The 18,156-nt window shown below is 34.7% G+C and overlaps 1 protein-coding gene across 1 annotated transcript in view; it reads right to left on the bottom strand.

Annotated features, from left to right (window-relative positions):
- Nucleotides 1-18,156, bottom strand: part of CHM (CHM Rab escort protein) — a 58,365-nt gene that overhangs the window by 23,672 nt on the left and 16,537 nt on the right. The window contains exons 3-8 of the mRNA XM_068696904.1: nt 15,883-15,955; nt 14,604-14,728; nt 10,823-11,198; nt 9,734-9,850; nt 8,946-9,066; nt 7,177-7,402 (exon numbers count right to left, since the gene is read on the bottom strand). Coding sequence (XP_068553005.1) covers nt 7,177-7,402; nt 8,946-9,066; nt 9,734-9,850; nt 10,823-11,198; nt 14,604-14,728; nt 15,883-15,955 — 1,038 coding nt within the window. The remainder of the gene's footprint in view (nt 1-7,176; nt 7,403-8,945; nt 9,067-9,733; nt 9,851-10,822; nt 11,199-14,603; nt 14,729-15,882; nt 15,956-18,156) is intronic.

Raw genomic sequence — 18,156 nt, 5'->3', positions numbered from 1 at the left:
AAAAAACACGTCTCAGTATGTTCAGTGACCACCTGGGTTAAAATTAAAAAAAAACAAAAACAAAAACACGTGTAAAAAACATGTAAAAACCAGCACCAAAGGAATACTGATGACAATCTCTGTCACCTAGAACTGTCCTGGCATTTAGAAAAGTATTGGAAAAGATAATACATGACAATAAATTTTTAGGCAAGCAAATGAAGAAAGTGTCAACTACTTAGATCTTTTCCTGGAGACTGTGTTCAGCATTCCTATAAAGTTTTAAAAATGTCCAGATAGATTTTATAATTATCCTAGTTTATAATTCCAATTAACAAAATGACAGTTTTAAAACCACCCGAAAGTTTTCGCAGGAACCAGAATGCTACAGAGAAATATGTATTCAATAGTGTGAAGAGTTGTAGCATAATGTACAGTACTTGACAATAAAATGGGTAACGATAAAAACTGGTTTACTTGATTCTGCTTTAGAGCAGAAAACTTGAGAATCTGAGTAACATATCCAATTATCACTTATCCAAAGTACATCAAAACCTCTATGCACTTTTTCCATAGCTACAAGATAGGTATCGTTTAAGTTTATCTCCCTGCCTAGCAAGAATTAATGTTTAGAGTTCATGATGTCTGAGCAGTCAAATCTGCACTGAAATGCAACTATTTAAAAAGTTTTTAAATTTGACTTCCTATTGCGTGACATACAATTTTAGGGTTTGGCAAGCCAGTGTTGTTGCCAAAGCAAGATTCTCTTCCAGAATCAAGCTCTCAATTGTGTTTATCCAAACATTCAACTATTTAACTAGCAAGTATCCGAGAAATTAAGTTCAAAGCACTGTAGCAATTTCTCAGAAATTAAAAGGAGAAAAAAAACAAGAAAAAAAAAAGTTCAGCATTTTTTGTACTTCTGTGATATAAGTTAACCACAAATGCACCCTGAAGACTAATCTCTATGGCATGTAGAAGCGTGAGACTTGCCTTCCTGCACGTTCAATCAAGCTTGTAAAAGAAGCCGTTCCTCACACAAAGTCCTTCATCTGCAATTATACAACAGTTCTGCCCTCAAAGAGGAGCTTGTGAGATCAGGACCATAGGGCATAGACACAAAAATGAGCAACTGTAGAAACCAGTCACTGAGCATTAGGTCATCTATAAAATGCATTTATGTGCTCTCTGCCTCCAGAAAAGACATAAAAATTCTAGGTATCTTATCCCGCAATGAAATTCAAAGACTTTTACTAATTCAGTAATGTTTTAGAGGTTACCTTTTCTCTTTTAGTTTAATGAAACTAACGCTATATTGCATTTGCACTTACATCTCAGATCTGCAACAGAGAAAACATTCATGTTGTTTCCACAGATCTGCTCATAACGCTGTAATGTATTCAGATGTCTGTGTCCATATTCTTTAGTATGAGCCATAATCTGCACTTACCCACACAAGCAGAGAGTAATTGGCTTGTTACAAGACTGCTGAGAGATAATATCAAATAATGTATTAGATACACTTCCTTCATACTATTCTCTTTGTCTTAATTATCAAAGAAAATCAATACTAAAATAGCATCTCCATTAAAACATTTGTATTTTGCACTTTGTGTTCCAAATAGGTTTGTAAAACAAAGAAAGACTTATCTGAGTTTATATATATATATATATATATATATATATATATATATATATATATATATATAAAGTTACATTTGTTTTTCCCATACCACAGGGTATATTCCAACCCCTATAATGCAAACAATTCCTTGACTGAAAGTTTTCTGTGCCTACTTAAGGATCTAAGACCCATATACATTGTCAGCATTCTTATGGTTCGGAGTATTCCATGTAATAGATCCTAATGTTGGCTGGAAGTCTTTAGGAGGCATAAACTTTTGAAGACCACTACACACCTAGTCAGTGAAACAGTAAGGATCAGAAAAGGGTTCATATTTGTAAATAATTTGCAACCAAATGTCTCACTGAGAAGATAAAATCTAAAATGGCAAGGTATTTTCCAAGTCTCATACACTCAGAACACATTTCCCAGCAAAGGTTATTTCCAAATTAGAAGTCTTTTCCTGTCAAATCCCGAGAAATAATGTGGGCAAGGACACAAAAGCATTCTATAGCTTTATTAACGACAATGCTCACTGATCTGTGAATAACCTGAAAAAAATGAAGATTATTGAGTTACTTTACCAATCCATCCATCCATCACTAGAGAACAGGTTTCAGTATGATGGATTATTGCACTTCCCTGATGTTTATCCCAAGAAAGAGTTTCTCCTTAGGGGGAAAAACAAACAACTGATCCTACAAACAATCATGCTAAACACACTTGTCTATTGTGCATTCAGCTACCAAGAAATTGAAGAGAACTACATCAAGTTTGCCTTTAAAAGACAAACCACACAGGAAGCTTTATCTAAAAGCTTCCTAGACAACTTAACATGGACATAATTGGAAATATTAAGTACCTGGGACAACCTTCTAAGCTTCAACATTTGTAGCAGTTAATAGCCCAAATGTACGGGTAAAAACTGATTGCTCGTTTCTGAAATACATACAGGAACCTTCCAAATCAATCACAGAATCCATCATATCTCAGCCTGGACTCTTCATCTTCTTGTAAATACAGGGATTGAAAGGGATGACCCACCTTAATCAGATCTTTCCTCTACCACAAAATTACCCCTGCCACTGGCTCTGACACAAAATGACTCATTTCAGCCAGAACCTGCAACAACTACTTAAAGGTTGTATCGCCCACCAAATGCATACACAATGAAAAAGTTCAAAGCCTATTTATAGGAAATGCAAGCCATTAATTGAATACCCATAGAAATCAGTGAATCCCTGTAGCTCCTATGGCAAAGCAGCAACAGACCACCTATTACCATGACCACATCTGTCAATTCTTGGATGACTTTTAACAAAGAAAAATAAATACAGGATGCGTAACCCCTCCGAGCCTTTACGAAATGACAGATGGTGTACAAACAGACTCCAATTCTCTCTAAAACTTCAACTAAGAAAATAACTGAACTACTGATTAGAAAGTATTTCCATTTGGATGCTTGCATTTGCAAGTGTCCAGAAAAAAGAATCTGAAAACAAACTGAAGAGAAATTAGACACAGACTTGCCCAGAATTTGGAGCGTTCACAAAGCAAGCCCTGATGAAAGTAACAGAAGTGAGGTCACAACCTGCAGCTGACTTCTCAGCTAGCATTCACCCTACTCAAGCCACACTGGCCATGGATCAAGAGAATCACCACTGAAAACTTCCAGGAAAACTTCTCAAACAACAGCTGAAAATAAGATGCATATTTCACTGACAAGAAACACCGAAGTCAACTATTTACAGTATTTCTAAAGCAGCACTTTCAAACACTCCTCAAAAACATTAAAAACAAATTAAAATACTTGCTTCTGAAAAACAGAAAAGTAGATAACCTAGTATTTGGCAAACAAACAAATGAACAAATCTATAGTAAACTAAGCAGTCTTACTTCACCTGCTAGTTACAAAGGAAAAATTGTAAGTTGACAATTTTAAGATTTACCTCCTGTATCAGGAAATACTCGGGGCGTTTCCTAATGATTTCTAAAAGCAGGAAAAAATACTAAATTTTAAACAATCCAGATGTTGCATCAGTGAGGCCTTAGAGCTTACAGTGATGCTCTAATGATGTTCATAGACATTTTTTCAAGAAAATGAAAGTTGTATTGCAGATTTGCAACAAATATGTTAGCAGAGAACTGCAAAACCCACTGATTTCTATAGCTGCCTTTCCTGTACTTCAGTGAAGTTTTGGTGTTTTATGCTTACTGTACCAAAGGAAAAGGTTCGATTTGATTTTCCCTAAGAATAAGATGTTATTTATTTTTTACTAAGCAGAACACTATTACTTCATTAGAAAAGAAAGAAGAAAAGTGTTTCAGATCTGTAAGTTTGAACCAAAGGAAGCTGCTCATATACAGGCTAACAAAAGTTCTGCTGCTTACCAGCTTAGAATAACACAAGGCTTCCAATGACCTTCCTTGTACCACGAATCCAATTTATGGAGACAGAAATCTCACATCTGTACCTCGACATATTGGGAGGTACATTACAGTGATATAAAAGTTTAATTTTCTCTCCTAAACCATACCTGTTTAAACCAATAAAGAACTAACACCGCTTTTCCTCACTCAAGTGTCATCAGTAGTTATAAAATGTTGTACTGTTTATGCAGAATTCATTTGGAATGCAAGGATGTGACTTACAAATGTCTTTGACTCATTCACATAAATATGCATGTATGCCATTTATAACAGTAGCCTTGATGAGAACACACAGTGTAACTGGCTGCAAGAAACGCTTAAGAGGTTTACATTAAAACAGAATATAGAACGGTGGTTAGAAATCACAGAACAGGTGACACCTTACTCTGATAACCTGGTGATAAAAACTGTAGGGCATGATGTATAGGTTGTTGCATTGCTACTTTACTATACAGTCTGAACAGGATTCCTCAGTTTTATCAAGACATAATGCCCAAGGCAGACCAGATAAAGTAATTGCAATTAATCTAAAAAAATTGTGACTGCCTCCTAAACCGTTTGTTCATTTACAGAAGAAGACACTTTAAACTTCTTTATTTTTTTACCGGAATGTTACGTAATACATTTTTTTTAAAAAACATAATTACTTCTTGGTTTGCTTCAGCAATTTAAACACTCTCCTTAGTGTACTCGTACGACTTAGTATTCAACAAAACCAACCAACCAAAACAAACCTAAAATGCACTAAGCAATGGGTATAAATAGGAAGTTCAATTCACATTCATACTCATGGAAGCCTTCTGATAAGAAAATTTTAAAAACTTCTAGACACCATTATTGCTAACTCTTGAAATATATTGCTGTTATAGACAAGAAAATTGACAGTGCTGGCCATCAAACAAAATGAAGCCAGAGAGCTTTCCAGAATGCAAGACAAACTATTTTGAAAAGAATCTACCTAGGAAGACATATAACTGAAATTCTAAAATTGTAGTTAAATTTAGTGTAGTAAATGTAGTTATATAGTTAAATTTAATAATTTTTTCAGGTAGATTAAGGTCTAGTGAGACAGACTGCAAAACTTGTGCTTCTGTCATATCTCTGATTATCTTTTAATTTGTTAATCTATTGGTATCTGTTGGTCAGGTACGGGTATCTAGTGATGTATGAAGTCCTACAAAACAGAAAAACATCCATGATGTCCATAAACACAAGTTCTACTGCATCACTATGCCCAGAGTCCTTACGTGGGAAAAAAAATTAAAATCTTTTTCCCAAAATCTCTGAGTGCTTAACTACATAATTCCACTTAAAATAAATCTCTATACAAATACAGTTTAAGTTACCGATGAAAATCTATTGAAAAAAAGCTATCAAATAACATTTCTAGTCATTACTCAGTGAACTAAATTACTGAACTAATTACTCAGTGAACTAAAGGAACCATTAGGTAATTATACAGTTAAATACTGAAACATCAGATTGGACAGTTCTGCATGGCCTTCACTACTTGCTGAGGCCAAGTAAGACCTTCCACGATACGGCCAGCTGCTGGTGCCAAACACCTACTTTATAGACACCCTCCACGAAGTATAATGATTATTCTGGAATACTTCCATCAACACAGAAATGCATCCATCCTATATACTGCGACATCGGCTCAAACCACTAAGGCCATTCTTCTAGCAGTAGCTTAAGTACTGTTATAAAGAAAAACACCATCTATCATGCAGACAAGTCAGGAAGATAACGTCCAATGGCATGCTATAAAACAGAATTTCTTAATTGCAGCACACACAGAAAAAGCAGAATTTGTCCATCAAAGAACAAAGTAGGGACTTTGCACTGATATTTAACTGAATGATATATGAATGCATCACTCACAGACAACAAAACGGCCTCACAGTGCAATACCAGTTTTTAAATAGAGCTAATGTTTACTTCAGACCTACAGGTTACTACATTAAAAACCCACATAGAGCAGATGGAAAGGCTGCTTGCCAGCAAATGAAAAGAAAAAAAAAACAACTCAGCCTTTTAAAAGCCAGCTGAACTGTTGGAAACAACTGAAAATTAAAACTACCCCTCTCTGCACATGTATTCTCGATGGCCCCAGAGCACCAGTCAACAACTCCCCTACAAGACCTATGACCCCAGCACACCTCTGCAGTCACACTGAAGAATACACATCATGCCCACAGTTCAAGTGAAGGGGCTGAAGTGGATGTTGTAGTAGAGAACATATGGCTGCTGTTTAAGATGTTGGAATGTAAAATTGCAATATGGCGCAGAATGGCTCAGATGGCTCAGGGCTTTAGGATGTCTTATACGCTGTTCAAGTCACAGATGGAAGCTTGTGGTCTATAGACACAGATCTATAAAATGATGCCAAGAGTAAGTGTATGATTTCCCATCAGTTGACCTGAGCGGTTAAGTCTGTGATACAACAAAGGTGTCAGCACTGCGTAGTTTTTTGCTTAGTAATAAACTGGACACATGGCACTACTTTTGTTCTTTCAGAAAAATCCAGTTTGCTATTAAATACAAACCTACGAAAGGACAAAAAACTTTCTAACACTAAATGCACTCTCAGCAGGAATTAGCAACACAAACTGGTAACATACATCCCCTTTTAACTTCACGAAGATTGAAAGACACATTTTCTCAACCTACCAATATGCACAGTCATCCTTTTGGACAGACACTGCTCCAAGTCTCCTCTGCCAGTTTTAAAAAGGGATAGCAATGTTTTAAATTATCCCATCCACTTCCTAACACTTATTACCAAATGCAGCCATCACAACCACCACCCATTGCAATTTCTATTTGTAACGGAACGAAAACTGTTCCGAAGTATTAATATAGCATAAATTACAACACTTCTGCTTTTCTGAATGGAACTCTTCAAAATCTAGTTTCCTGATCTGATCAGCTTGGTGCTCCAACATCCTATAAAAAATTTCTCTTCCTCCTAAAATGTGCATTTTTTTTTTTTGAGAATTTTGTAGCCAGTGAAAATATAAAGCAAATAAAACCAACAAGAAATTGCTAGTAGAATGATTTCTATTGAATGACCTCCATCAGCATTAGGTTACTGAGTACTTCCTGTTTTGAAGAAAGGTATTAAAGACAGTAGGGCCTACCTGCAAAAGCATTGTGGAATCTCGCCTTGACCATACAGAGGAAACAAAAATGGTGTATTGCCATAGCGGCCAAGGCACTGAAGAAATTTTCTTGTTGCCTGAAGACCTTCAACAGTGCTGCAATCAGTCTCCGAAACCATTGCAATAGAATGAAGAATGAAGTGCTGCAAGCTAGGTGTTAACTTTCGTGTTCTTAAGAACTGAGCAAACGTACTGTTCTTGTAGTCTGAGAAAAAAGTAAAATCAGGTAAAGGATACAGCATGCCATCTGTATTTTCTCATGTACTTCAACTTAAAGAGAAAACTTTTCTATTTAAATACACAAAGATAAATCTCAAAAGCAAATGAGTCGTTCAATAAACATTGCTCAAAATGGATTATCAAAACTGAGGGAATTTTAATTACTTCCATAAATTTAGTTTTCACAGAAGACAGAAATACCACTCCACTCAAATATTTCAGAATAACACAAACCAACTGCATGAGACTCAAACCTTCTAGACAGCAACATCTAAATACGGCTTCCTCTATTTATTACGTTACAATGATCTAAATCCGTTTCTCATTTTTGAGAAATGTGAGAAGCTATGGACAAAAACCCACTGGTTTTCAAGAGCCTGAGGATGCTAAGTTACTCAGATATCCTGCAGTACACCCATTCAAGAAGAGTACTGCTGAATCTATGCTGAGGTAGATATTAAAGTGTACAGAGAAGTCATCCACTTTTTCTTTTTTTAATGAGAAGGGGCAAAGTTTATTTCAAATATTTGAAATTGACGATTTGCTCACAACAAACAAGTACAGATGACATACACAGCAGCCAGGGATGAGGAAGCACATTTCCCCTTCAAATTAATACTACTGCTGACACAGTTTTAAATTCATAGAAATTCAGGTCTTTCAGGAAATATATAATACAAGCATTCCATTTTACTTATACATCTCTGAAAACCTTCAGTTACTTTCATAAAACCTGTTTGTTTTTGTTTCTGTAAAAGACTTGCATTTAAGCAATAACATGCTTCAATACCATTCAGAGTTCTGTTCTTAAGCTCTTTTCAATTATGTGAAAATTCACACGAGTCAGAAGCACTTCCATCAATGCTGTGCCTAGTGTTTATTATCAGGCCATGGTATTGTGTTTAAGATTCAACCAGCTTTATAATGAATGTATTTTACTACCTATTGTACAGCAATGCAAAGCATAAAATGACAAGTTTGGTTTTTTTTAAACTTTCTAAAAAAAGTTTTAATCATATTAATCGTCTTACATAACTCCAAATTATATCAAAAAAAGCTTTAAAAATATTTTAACTATCATGAACTCTTCCTAATAGAAGTGTGCCTTTCAATGTATGTAATGATCTCACCAAGAGCAATTTTAAAATTCTGAAGTCTTTACATTAGACTAACCTGACTTAAAATACTCCAAGTTACTTCTCAGGTTACTTTAAAGTGTAGGAACAAAATGTGTTTAACTATCTCTGGAAGTAAAATAAATTTAATGTCATTTAGGTACATGAGGTTGAAGAGGAAAAGTGACTAACGGAAGGAAAGTGATAGACACCCACTCTCTTCTTCGGATGAGGCTTAAATAGAAGAATTTAAATTGAATTGGTCTGGAATTTAACACTGGAAAAGGTCAGAGCATACTTTGAAAATGAATCCATAAAAATAAACAAAGTGAAAATACAGGAGAACTATCAATATCGTGCATAACTGAGTGAACTCAGAAGACAAGGATGTTACACTGTTCAATGAAACACTACCTTGAAATTCATCAGGATGTTGTTCATAGTCCAAACAAAACGTCAAAAATTTCATTAGCATTCGCTTTTCTACCATAGTGAGCTGTCTGCTGTTGAAGACATCTGCTCTAGAACAAGGTACCTGGAAAACATTTTTTTTTAATATAATTTCAGATATTGTCCATATTCTGTGTAGGAAAAACATGAAATAATACTATAGCTAATTACCTTACAGATATTTTAAAGTCCTATCTTCTATTGTAGTTACTTTCGTATATATTTATTTCCATTTTCTATTATAACAACAAGAAAAGTTTTCTGTTTTCTACAAAAATATTCTAAAATCTTTTTCCTCCTCTTTTCCTTTTAATTTCTCTTCAATTTCACTTGCATCTCCTCTGACTGCAGTTTTAATGAAAACAGCTTCCATTAATTAACTATGCCATATATCTCCTGTTGCCATTATCAGACCAATGATTTCTCTCCTCAGTAGCAGAGAGACAAATCAAGTCTATGCCAGGTATTTGAAAATCTACTACCTGTGAATCTTTAAGAATTAACTGCTGAGTCAGACCATGGTCTAAATATTTGATTAGACAAAGATTCATGAGAATACGTTACTGAACTGCATTTTTTTTTTTTTAATATTTATATATAACATTTACAAACCCTTCTCATTCCAGGAATGAAATAAGTATCAGGCCATTTTTAATTAGTAGCTTGTTACAAAACTCTCATGAAAACAATTTCAAGCTTTTTGACTTTAAAAAGATGAGATTAAACACACACAGTACATTGTTCTACAATACCTGTTCTACTTTTCCTTCTCGAAAAGCAAGAATTCTTGTAGCATTTTTAAACTCTGCATATCTGCTAACGTTTGACTTAATCAGAAGGTCAATTAACAGACCTCGGGAGTAAAGCAGCTGCACAATGAACAAAAAAAAATAATGGTGAGTTAAGAGAAAATGCTTACATCAAAAGAAAATAGTGACATCAACAGTACTCATTTGCAAGATATTTTCTGTAACTCTTCTTAAGTACATACAGTAAAATCCCAGTAAACGAATAACAAAATGTAATAGGTGCAAAAGAATATTAAAATAATTGAAGTGATCACACAGAGGCAAGCAGGTGAGCAGTCCGTAGGAGAGAAGGGGAGAAGGTTTCAGCTTACTGCTCATTTGGTTTTAAGAGTTTGGGGATCATAACTTAAGAGAATCATCTTGGATGATTTTCTGAATTGTACACTATATATCCTTGATCACTGTACTTTAAAACCATCACTTCCAAATATCAGTGATGTACATGATCCTGCCTAAGTAAATCATCACTATCTATTTCTTAGATTACCTGAAATAAATCAGTTAAGGTTTAATCTGGTAGAATTTAAGATAAAGGTTTACAGGAACACTCACTAGGACACTAGCAGAAGGTCTGTGTCCAAGTGCTGGAGAGAGACAATGCAAATTTTGCCAGAGCCGGGGGGGGAGGGGGAGGAAGAACTCTTTTTCATTTTTAAAATATCAAACATCTCCATTTAGATTGATTTTCCTTTTTTTATTTTTTTAATGGTAGTATTTTTTAATGGTAGTATTTAAAAAGAGCAGCTTTGCAGATACTACCTACATGCTAAATTTCAGGAAGTAGTTACTTTTATAGATAGTTTTCTGACCTATGCTTTACAGCCTCTTTGATTATAAACAAACATTGAAGAGCAACATATGAAATTGCTTCTCTTCATTATCATAGTACTAATGCTGGTTTACTTCTCCAGAGAACGTATTTTTTGCTTCAAAGGTACTGTATCAGACCTCTTAAAAAAGTTGTGGCCTGTTTGCTTATTTTAATTTCATCGCATCAAGCAAAGCAAATGTACTCTGTCATTAAGTTCCTACCTTGGAAACTAAATCAATATTAAACCTTCTGCCTTCCCTAACAATTTGGGAATACATGATTTTCTTTGGTTCTTGGGCAGAAACTTCTGATGGTGCAGCTTCAGCTTTTCTCAAATCCAGAGCGGACTCGCTTGAAGATACACTAGGAGAACCTTCATTCTCACAGTTTACTTCTGTATCATTCTCTTCCACTGTACTTGCTGTATCCACGCTTGCAGCCTTTTCTGGTTCGCAGCTCTCAGCCCTTGCTACGGCACTGTCCAGTGGTGGGCACTCTTTGTTTGGGTCCTGAGCAACCCCCTCAGCACCAGAGGCTCCAAATACAGGCAGCTTTGGCAATGCACCGGCTTCTTCAACATCTTTGGCTGAATCCTGACTGATTAAAAACACAAGGGAAAGAAAGAGGGAAAAAAAAAAGTCTTTAAGAGTCTTTAAATCTTGTTTAAAGTTTTGAGTCTGTGCCAGGAATGGAAAGCTCAAGCCCTTCTTAAAAAGCATTAGCTTCTTTATCCTGGCCAAATCGGGTGTATCACACCCACTAAAGAATTCTGTTTCTTTGACTGAAAATCATTCAAGAGGAGTACTTTTACTGGGGAAAAACGCAAGAAAACACTTTTGTGTTCTTATTTAACGAACTCAAAAGATTGAATGGGCTTAACATGAAAATCAAAGCTCCACTGGTGATACACAGTACACATCTACATGAACAAAATAAAGGTATTTTTAAAAATGGAGTAACACAACCTAAGTTTTTCCTACAGATAAAAACCCTCTAAAATCAAAATGCAAAAAAAGGCATTAAAGTCATTAAGCTTGGATATGTAAAAAATGAAACTCGCAGAAGAAAATACAAATGCTTTATATAACTAAGACTACTTTCTCTTATTATAACAAGTCCTTTAGAGCAGCATGGAATTTTGAACTGAAGTTTACGTTGAAATTTTGATTACTTTTTTCTGCTCTTATCTTGCGTTCAGTTTAGCTGCTCAAATAATGGCCATACAGAACAAAGTTCCCTCACATGGCTAAGTTAGTATTTTGCGTGTTACAGATTTGTTCATTGTTCTGATGAATTTCTAATATGCATATGATACAGGCAGGCAGTTAAAAGGAGGGAAATGACCACACAAGTGCTATCTAGTCCATTTCCTTTTCACAACACAATTCTTTAAAATTCCTCTTACAAAGCAGACCTGCACTTTTAATCATATCTACTCGTTTTATCTTGAACTTCAATGACATCTACCTTAGAAACTGGTACTTTTGAACTTAGAAGTTTAGTTTATACTACCAGCTGAGATGAATCAAATCAATGTCATTGTAAGTGAAAGGAGTTCAGCAATAATTTTACAGTATCTTTTTATCTTTCTACCACAAGCCATTAATGCACTGAATAAACAATTTAATCTTGGCTGAAAACTAATGAACTACGATTTTAAAGGTGACCTGCAAACTTACAGTACAAAATCTCAGTTACTGTCAGGATGGTTAAAATTCACTGAACACCAAGGAATTATTCAGTACACATAAAAATGCTCCTTCAAGTATCTGTAGACTTAGAGATGGAAATAAGAGGCACAATTTCTGTTCAAGTCAAAAATAAAAATGGGAAGAAAAATCCTCTCTTTTAAAAGTTCCTCCTTGCTTATCTCCTTTTGAACTCAGGGAGCTTGTATGGGCTGATGAACGTAAGAGTCTCTTGCATCTCAGCTTGTGCACAGCCACCAGGAAGCACTTATCTGTGAATGGGGTAAAATATTGCCCTGGGAAATACAGGAATGGTTACAAGGAAGCACTAATGAAAGAAGTCTGTTTCTGTACATTTTTTTTTTTATGTCTTCTTGCTTTATACTGCAAGCATTAAATAAGTATAAAATATAAAAGACAAAGTACTTTGTCGGTTGTTTTTAAAAAGTAAGCCCTATTAAACTTACAAATGAAGGTCAATTCAATTTTGGGGTTCTGTTTGGTTTTACTTACTTATTGTACTTATTTTAAGGATTTTGCAATATGGTGTTAATAAAGATGTGTTAATGCAATAATGAAGAATAGTATTTTTTATTCAACCATCCTACAGTTTTCTGTAACTCAAAAATTCAGAGAAAATTCTTTCTATCTTCTCCCAAGTTCAGTGTAACAGCATGTTTAAAATGTGACTAAATTGTATTGTTATTTAAAAAAATCAAAATAAAATTTGGATTCACAATACGTGGTCTTTTTAATATCATTGAAAAGCAGTTTAACAAATGTTGTATTTACATATTTTAACTCTATTCAATTCCATCTTAATGAATACATACATTTGTATGATTTGCATCTCTACACATTTCATAATGAACGAGTAAAACCTGTATATAATCTAAATTCATGACATTCTTCCTATAGGAAGAAATATCCCTGAATAATGTAAAAACTGTCTATAAAAATCACTCAAATTGAACTTTTGTACCAACAATTATTCTCCTAATTCAGAAAAAAATAATACATCTGCAGACAAATTGTTGTGTAAATTTAGAATATTATCTTCTACCATTCATCAATTAATGGTACTAACAAAGGAATATCTTAAAATGAATGTGTCTTATTAATGCCTTGTAACAGCAACCCCTTCAGATAGGTCAAATGAAAAATTGCCAACCAGCTGGTTAATTTATTCAGCACAGGTGTTCACTATTTATTTTTCAGCCATTTGCCTTTTTTCAATACAGCTTGTTGTAGACACAGTATTCTTTTCCTTTGATGGATGCACTTTGTTCTAAGGCCATTCATTTCAGATTTGCACTGTGTATATTATACTGCTACCCAGCTGTTTATTCTTTCAAAATAAATGTTTAATGGTTACTTCATAGGAGTTATAAAAGTTAAGCAAAAACAACAGAATCTAGCCAGAATGTGTAAATTGTCAGAAACACAATAATTGACTCTCTTGGAAAGTTTTGTGTTATTTTGAAAAACTTTTTCTTTGTTAGGTTTATCTATCTACCCCCTGTGTGCTGGGGGGGGAGAGAGGGGGATGTTTTCTTTTTGGTTTTGGCAATGATATAGATGGACAGCATGGTACTGCCAGACTAAGTTAAAGGCTTAAAAGTAGATCTAAGACAAAACGGAAGACTTGAGTATAATGCTCACTTCAACAAACTGTTAAGTCTTAGTGCTAGAGAACTTACTTTTGAGCCAGCCATCAATCAATAGCACATCTTAGAAAAATCATATGTAAAGTTAAGAGACTATGAAACGTAATCTAATATTGGCTCTGAACAGTATTTAATATATCAATATGATTACAATTACAATATTAAATTGATAAAGCTTTAAAGCAAGCATAACATTTTACCTGCTCTAAGGTTTAACAGCCATTACTGTGCAATAAAGAACTCTGGAATATTCTGAACTTGTGACCTTCAGATTGCAAAACAGGCATTTTTTGTTTGTTTTAAACTGCGATGATTACAGAAATAAATATGTATTTCTATACAAGTATCTATCAGTGTTTCCTCTAGCTACCTATGATGTTATCTAGAGGATTCAAAGTTAAACTTAAATATGTCTCCTAAAGAACCTTTCAGGAATTAATTCTGCACAGTGTTCAGTTCAGTGCAAAACTCCAAAGATAAAAATAATGAATACAAAGTTCAGTTTTCAGTTGAGACCCCTCCCCATTTCCCTTTACTATTACTATGGCTATGCACTACTCAAGGTGAAATGCTTAAAGCCAAAAGCACAATGTAATCATTTACTGAGGGCATGAAAATAATTTGTAGATTTTTGTATTTATACTTACTCGCCAAAACAGAAAGCTTCTACGTGTTCAATAGTTTTATCCTTCTTGTTAAGAGAGATAACTTCTTCATTCTCAAGGATCAGTTTTTTCCAGTCTTCACATTCATCACTGTTTTCTGACTTTTCCTTATGAAAAAGGATTATAAAATTACTTTTTGCATTCCCTGGCTGCTATTAATCTATATAAATCTTTATATTCTCAAATAACCCGTTGTACCTTTGTATATGTTAAAAAAATACATGAAGAATTGTTTTTACTGTTTTAATGCCCTTTCCATACAGATTTTTGGAATTAAAATAGAACTGGTTACTTTATTATAGCACACTAACATTTGTATTACTTTACTAGCTCTAGTGATCTGAAAATAATGGTAAATGAAATGCAACTTCTAATAAGAGATTTGAATGTAAGTTTGAATACAATCTTATGAAAGACAGGTTTGTTGCGTCCAGGTTATTTCCAAATTTTGATACAAAACTCTTTGAATAGACACCGTATAAAAAAATATATATATTAATTTGTCTAAACAGGAATCTCAATCATGTAACAGAAAACTGAGAATACTAAAGTTCTGAGACTGAGCAACTCCTCTGATCATACCAGAGTAGCACAATGTAATATCAGGCATGAGACTGAACTGAAAAATCCCATCTTGTACAGACCAACAAGCTCATAATGCTTCAGTAAATAACGCAACCAGCCATTTGCTAATACAGTCTAAGTGCTCACTCTCCTAAATAAATACCATCTTCAAAAGATTTCTAGTAGACTGTCATGAATTAGACAAACTTTGGTAATTGAAAACTACACTATCAAGATTCATCTTTCTGTCCTGGTTACAGAACATTTCAATGCAAGGATCCAGTAACTGCCTTTCTTACAGTTACACAGAATCAGCTGAAAGCACAAAAGAAAACCAAAGGGTGTTGAAACATCAGTGTAGGAAATTTGCAGAAGGTGCTCAGAAAGGAATCAAAACTAAAGTACAGTTGCTTCTACAGAAATTCAAGAACCTCAAATGTCCAACGCAGCACTAGACTGTTTGGTCTCAGATGGTAATTCAGTCTTAGTATAATAGTATAATCAGGTGTATCAGTCTTAGTATAATAGGCCATACAGATGAGTTTTAACCAGGAAAGGTGGTAAGTAGAAACTTACTGGATTTGTAAAATTACCAAAGAGAAAGAACACTGTGATAATCTGTTTTATAATAAATTATGCAAACAACTGGGATTGAACACTAAAAAACATTAAAATAAGTAATCTGAGAAATTTTTACCTGATTTTCTTTAATCCAGGACAACAATCCTGAAAAGCTAAAACTGGCCCAGTTTCCACCATAGTAATTTCTCCTGCAAAGAAAAAACAACAGTGAAAATTGACAGACAGAATACACAGCCTTTTCAGATTTAAAGGAAAAGACAAACAACCAAGTTTTGAGACATTCAAAATATTTTTGATGACAGATTTTACAGGTGCAGTGTACACAAGTTGGTATAATATTTCAAAATCCTTGACTAGATGTAAAATTTCCATTTTCACTCATTCTATTAATCTCTGATCAAATAAACTGTAGTCCAGTATCCGATTATTCAGATGGTAAATTAAATAATGCTGAGAAAAGCACACAGGATGCTGCAAGTAAAGAAAAATATAGATAATACTGCTTTTTTGGCCAACTCTAACTCAAATATGTACAGCACTGTGGTCATCTTTACTTAATGTGGAGTCAAACTAACTAGTCTGCCAGTTTCAATTTTGCCCTCAGAAAAGCCAGTTAAGGTTGTACACTCAACAGTTTCAAGTTCTTGCGGGACTTACCAGCTTTGACACACGAAGCCAGCCATACAGCTTCTGATTGAAGCTGATTTGAAAGCTAACACAATAGCACCACATGCCACCTCTAAACTAACAGTAGTTCCTGAGGTGGATGGGCAAAAAGGTTAAGTAAATTCATCTTGGGTGCAGACAGTAGAACCCACATCTCCCTTACCCATTATGTCAAGTAACAGAAAGTTCACTCTATTGTTTATCTACTGTTCTTCTACAGAACAGATTACAATAGACTGTTAAGATTCTCTGGCAAAATCATCATTAAGCTGCATATACTGTAGGTGGAGCCAAAGGAACTGATTTGTAGAAAATGATCCTATCTCCTTGACTATTTTTCAGTTTATGTATATCACCTTCTGCCTTGAAAATATTGGTTTACCTGCTTTAAATCAAAGGAAATCAATAGTTCTGCTGTTGATCAGATAGTTTCTACACGCCCTTTTAACTTTTTTTTCTACCAGTATTTCTCTAAACATTGGCCATCTGGATGAATTAACTTCTGTTACCGTGCATATCAGATCTTAAATATTTAACAACTTAAATGGGAAAAATTGCAATTGGAGCAACTGCATTTGATAAAATCAATAGTTCTTACAAAATAAAACGGTCACTTTAGGATTTCCCTCTGTTCTCTGGCACTGTTGCTGGCACTTCAGGAGAGTGCAGGGTACCAAAAATGCCCTCCTGAATGGCCATCTAGTGTTACTGCATATGCTAAAAAGGAACATTTAGGAAGGAAGGTAGTTTTGTATTCTACAGGTTAACGCAGACTGGTAAACCCAACAAACTTAGAATCTTATCACAAGCACCTCCATTTCTGGATTGTAGAAATAAGTAGAATAAAAATGAAAACTTAAATTTGGGGTTGATTCTACTGTTTAAGATGGGGATGTTTTTGACAAGGCTTATCTGTACCGACAAAGACTTCATTAAGAGTGTCAGCCCCCTTACAGCACCAGAGGGTGATGCTCTATGCTATGTTGCTTACTTAGCATATGAAAGACAGATGTCTGCTAAACAATGCCTAATTGTTCCTGACTAGAAACTGACCTAAAAAAGTCTTTCAGCCACTGCAAGGCAATAGTGAAGAACATAAATAGGACATCTTTTGAAAAGACAACAAAATGCAGCATTCACTGGATAAGGATGGCTTCAACTGTTTAAGGCCATGAACGGGGAGGACTCGGTCTGTACTTTATGGATACCCGAGCTGTTTATCCTGCAGTTTGGTTATTCCAAGAACAACAGCTTCATTTGCAGATCTGTTACCAACCAGAAATTCTAATCATCTATAGAAATGAGTTCGTACTTACCTCTTTATGTGAATGATGTGGGGCAAGGCTTAAGAAGTTTGTTTGGTATCATTTTGATTACAAAGTGAGGAAGATTAAACGTTATTACGACATGCCTGATTCCGCCAGATTTCAGTCTGCGTAACAGCAACTTGCTGTTGTTTGCCCTGATAATGTCAGCTTTGTTTTAACTGTCAATAGCGCAGGTCAATTTCTTCCTCTTTCTTGAGATTCCACTGAATAACAAGTTCAATACCCATATATTATCTGTTGCTTCCGGGACTTCCAAAAAACCCACAGCCACAAAGATTTATTTTTCAGGGAATCTGCTGCTTAGCTCCAAGTTTCCTTGAATATGGAATACAATCTGGCTGTCAGAACAAGCAAGGCCATTGATCACAGAAACCGCAGAAAACACCTGCCTAAAA

This window comes from Anas acuta, chromosome 13 (genome assembly GCF_963932015.1).
Source record: "Anas acuta chromosome 13, bAnaAcu1.1, whole genome shotgun sequence".
In the NCBI taxonomy this organism is placed as follows: Eukaryota; Metazoa; Chordata; class Aves; order Anseriformes; family Anatidae; genus Anas; species Anas acuta.
Note: the sequence above shows the minus strand (reverse complement) of the source record. Positions and strands in the feature narration are given on the sequence as shown.